Here is a 5,000-nt window from a genome sequence, read left to right on the forward strand (position 1 = left end):
TGCTCTCTTCATTGTAATTCATACATTAACATAATCACCAAGAGTCAAGTCCAGTTCAGGGATGTACAGAGATCCAAGTATCTGTATTTGTATCTGTATTTGTATTCGAATAAAAGTGGAAATACACTTTTAATTTTAGAAAATTAAAGTGTTATAATAAGAATAAATGAGATGAGATAGAATTAGATCAGAAGAATAGATCAGATGTAGTAAAATTGGAGCAAAATCCTCCAAATGAAACTCTCCAGTGTTTGATCATGTGACTCCAGAACGACACGTAGCAGCGTTTTCTAATCTGGCGTCTCTATCAGCAGGACGACATCATCTGTCTGTGTTTTATAAAACCTTTAAACACATCATCTGTTAATCAATAATCATGTTTTATGATGTGACAACCAGGGATGTGCAGAGATCCCAGTATTTGTATTTGTATTTGTATTTGTTGAGGCAGCAAAATTATTTGTATTTGTATTTGAATAAAAGTGGAAAGAGGCTTAAAAATCCTGTTTTTGTTTTTATGACACTTTTAATTTTATATAATTAAAGTGTTATAATAAGAATTCATGAATAAACTACCTTATGAAGTTGGTCCCCACACCGGGTCTCTAACTGGAGTCTCAGATCAGAGACGACTGCGCTGACTACTGAGATCAAACTTTACTCATCACCTCGTTGCAGACAGACCTCTACCTATTTATACACCCAGAACACACAGACAGCACAGCCTGGAACATGTAGGGAAGAACTTCAGAGGTGATTATTGATTTGCACTTTTCATTTATTGCCTATTTTTTTACAACCTAACTTTGTGGAAAGGAGAAGAGGAACAACAGGTGATGGAGAGTCTCTTTGGAAACACTTTGCATGTGTCAGTAGCTCAGTTTTATCTCTGGAGAACATCCCCAACACATAACTGTTACAATATCTGTATGAAACTAATATAAAACCCACTATTTGTACTTTGCTGAATAATGTATTTATATTCAGGCTCACCTGTAATCCAGTTTATCCAAACTGCAGCTGCTCGTTTCTCCACTAGAACTAAAACCTTTGACCTTAAACAGCTTCACTCTCTCTAAACTTTCATCTCTGGTTCACACGACACTAAACTGAATAAACATTTTATCAGCCAGACTTCATTAACTGCTGAAGTTCCTACAGTACAGAACAGCCTGCCAGCTGATTACTGTTTTATAATGTTTGTATAATGTCTGCCTGTATCTATAACCAAACCAGATTATTACTGTTTTATTGTTTTATTACTCTGTGAATTGCTCCTGTGTGACACTTCACTCTATAAATAAACTGGACTTGACTCTCGGCCAGTTCTCTCACCCTGAGAAAGACATTTTAATAGAACAAAAGAAGAAGAAGACGAAAGAACCATCAGATCTTTGCCATTTTCATTATTTGATTATAAAAAATCACTGACAATTAATTTTCTTTTGATCAACTAATTGACTGATCACTGTAGTTCTAATCCCAACTGAACTGAGCAGTTTATCAATAACACGCTGACAGTAAATCCACGTTCTTCAGCCTCTGTTAGTGCTGCTGTTTCACCAGATTAGTGTTGCAGTTCTGACTTCAGACACTAGAGGTCAGCGACGCACCAGTAAAACCAGGACAGGACTGAGCTCTGAGCTCCAGTGAGAACCAGTCTACATAAACTTTTGACTCATGAGTTCAAAACTTCTTTACATTGGTATAAAAATAAAAGTAACTAGACGTTTAAAAATCTCCTCCACTCACTCTTCTTGGAGAAGAAAGGTTTCTTGTTGAACGGCCGCATGTTCAGAGGTCGGAGGTCACGGAGGTCACAGTTACAGGCTTCAGAGTTACGTTGGTACAGCTGAGACTTGATGCTGATCAGACGCTGCCGACCAGTCAGGTCCCTCTGCGGGTTCTTATCCCCGCCCCCTTCGTTCTTACACTTGAAGAGGCGGAGCTTCCCGGTGGCGTCCTCGACACACTGCCACTTCTACACACACACACACACACACACAGTAATGAGAGGTCGTTCAGCAAAACAAGTTTAACTTTCTTTAAGTTGATTCTATTTAAATGAAGGAGAAATGATCTCAAGATGAATCTAGTAGCAGTGACGCTGCAAGTTCTCCAGTCTGTAAAATCTTATCGTCTACAACTTAAAACTCAGTGACTTATGACACGTTGTCTTTAGTTGTGAGAGTCTTTAGTCTTTTTAAAGTCTCCCAGTGTACGGTTGGCATAAGTTGCTCTGCTGTTCTTTAACCCTCCTGTTGTCCTCGGGTCAAATTTGACCCGTTTCCAAATGTTTTTACATCAGAAATATGGATTTCTTTCATCTAATTGCCTTTTACATATACCAGTCTGTGATAATCAATCCACATATTTTCCTCTGATCTCAAATATAATTAAAATAATTCATAATTTATTAATAATAATCAATAATATTTTACTCAAAAATGAGGTATAATTTCATGTAAATGAGGTCTATTGGCCATAAATTCCATAAATAAGTGTAAAACTTGTGGTATTGAGTTGGAATGAAGTTGGATAAAAAGATGAAACACAGAAATGGGTGATAAATTTATACTTTATGCTTTATAAACAGTCAAATCAGACAAAATTGACCCGGGAGGACAAAAGTTGCATGGTGGACGGGAAGACAACAGGAAGTTTAAGGTGGACGAACTTCTGTCTCAGTGTGTTTCTAAACATCGAGGAGACAAAAAAACCCACTACGGCCGGACTCTGAAGGACAGGGGACACAACGATGTGCACATGTTGGACGGAGAAGACTCGTCCATTTTAACAGTTTAAATTAAAATTTCTGTAGATTAATGTCTCAAACAGGCAGTTTGGCTCCGTTCACATTGATGCTCAGCTTTGTTTAGTCGGATCTGGATCTTTGTGTGTTGATGGTTCATGTTTGTTCGCCGCTCAGGTCCTAAACTGCCACACACGCACAGATTTAACTGATCCGTGAGCTGAAGATCGAAAAGAAGATCAACAGAGAGGGATGATGACGTGTGGCTGCGCTAGCGTACATGTCCGGGATTATTTGAGCGGAGGTCAGACAGATGATGAGGATGAAAACGAGAAGACGACATGTTTACTGTCAGCGGACTGTGAGGCGCGCTGACGCTGAACGATGACGACGGGCGATATGTGGAGAGAAGTTTAAAAAAACCACATGAAGTCTGATCTGATCTGTATGTTCTGACACGTTCACGCGTCCAGAGATCAGATATGAACAGATCCAGGACCACATATGCAAGACGTCCAGATCTGATATGAAAAAATCAGATCTGAAAATCTGACCGGCAGGTGGACTACGTGGTTCACATGTGACCTTGACGACCCCGCAGACCCCTAAACCGGCCAGAACTACAGGAGCCTTTTGGATGAAACATCTTGAAGAATCCACGACAATCTTTGACTTTTGGATGAACTCTGACCTTCAGTTAGAAAATCCTCATCCTCCTCGTTAACTGTCAGCTTTCGTTGTATTTTCACTCTGCAGTTGTTCATTAACAGCAGCTCTACTGCATTTAGTCACTCGCAGTTATTAAAGAGTGACAAATGCCTGAATTGTTAATTACACACATGCACGTACACACACACACACACACACACACACACACACACACACACACACACACACACACACACACACAGAGTTTTCTACAGGCTGTTTATCAGAGCGATCCAGCAGCCGGCAGACACTGTTGCTAAGAGACTAATCAACTGGCTAAAGGGATTTTTCGACAAGTGTAATTAACCTCAAACAAGCATGAACACACACACACACACACACACACACACACATATTCGGGGCTCTCTGAACGTCTTAGAGAAAAGTTTCTCGCTGCATCTCGATTCTCTTCACGTCTGTTCTCTTTGATTCTTCTCATTGTGTTCTGCTGCTTCTAGTCATTACTGTTTTGTTATTGTTATCGGTCTGTTTTGCAGGAGATGACATCTGGTTTTCATCTCTCTGACAGAAGTCTCTTACTGCTCTACCCTGATTCCTTCTGTCTGTGTTTGTTTATTGCAGCAGTAGCCACCTCAGCCTCTCCTGCATTTATTCCAAAATGGTTCTTTGAGGAGTTTTTTTTTGAGCAGAAAGCGTCTGAACAAATGCTTTTTATTTAAGGTTTTCACCGCCACATGGTATGGAGAATATGCCATCTGTGAACACCAACACTGTAGTTTATTCTGACTCACTACAGCAGCAAATGTGCATCAATCCGCCGCTGAAAATAGTTCAGTCTCCAGACTCACCGTCGTCTGATAAACCTGGAGCTGCAACAGGAAATAAACTTGGACCCATCTGGACTGATTATACGATATCTGACACTATGAAATGATCTATTGAGCTTTGTGAGGCAATTTGTGATCTAGCTTCTCAAAGTTTTATTAGACTACAAGCCCAAAACTCAGCATGGAGCCGAACCTTGGTGATAGATAAACTGGGCCACTCCTCTGCGCTGGGAAAAGTATTTTTTGGGGAGTAACAGAATCCCATAAAGTGGGATCAGGAGTAAATTAACAGGACTGGGATTAAAGTAACTGAGAGTAAATACTGGGATTGAATTCAGGGAAGGATTAGCGACAAAGAAAATGAACTTTAACCCTCCGGTTCCTGTGCTGCATGTGTTACTGTACCTGTCCAGTCTGCTGACAGGGCGTCTGGTACTCGGCTCGCTGACAGAGGTCTTTCACTCGTTGGTGTTTGGGCAGGAAGTTCTCCTCCTGCGACACCTCCTTCCCCTCGACGCGCTGGTGCAGGAGCTTCCTGTTGACCGACACATCCTCATAATTAAACGACAGTATAGGTCTAAAATTCAGCAAAAAAACAACCCTGTAGTTACATTTTACGCCACCTAGAGGCCGTAGTGATGTACTGCAGAACGCCACTGTTAAAAAATGATGATGTTTTATGATGTAACGATGTGGTTCAGGTCTGGTTAGTTTTAGGGGAAAGATGGTGGTTTGGGTTAAAATGATCACTT

The 5,000-nt window shown here is 40.5% G+C and overlaps 1 protein-coding gene across 5 annotated transcripts in view; it reads right to left on the reverse strand.

Moving 5' to 3' along the window:
- Window positions 1-5,000, reverse strand: part of LOC137185194 (extracellular sulfatase Sulf-2-like) — a 95,119-nt gene that overhangs the window by 8,953 nt on the left and 81,166 nt on the right. For all 5 annotated transcript variants that reach the window (XM_067593520.1, XM_067593518.1, XM_067593515.1 and 2 more), the window contains exons 14-15: window positions 4,654-4,783; window positions 1,753-1,981 (exon numbers count right to left, since the gene is read on the reverse strand). In XM_067593520.1, coding sequence (XP_067449621.1) covers window positions 1,753-1,981; window positions 4,654-4,783 — 359 coding nt within the window. The remainder of the gene's footprint in view (window positions 1-1,752; window positions 1,982-4,653; window positions 4,784-5,000) is intronic.

The sequence above is a fragment of the Thunnus thynnus genome, chromosome 6, assembly GCF_963924715.1.
Source record: "Thunnus thynnus chromosome 6, fThuThy2.1, whole genome shotgun sequence".
Lineage (NCBI taxonomy): Eukaryota > Metazoa > Chordata > Actinopteri > Scombriformes > Scombridae > Thunnus > Thunnus thynnus.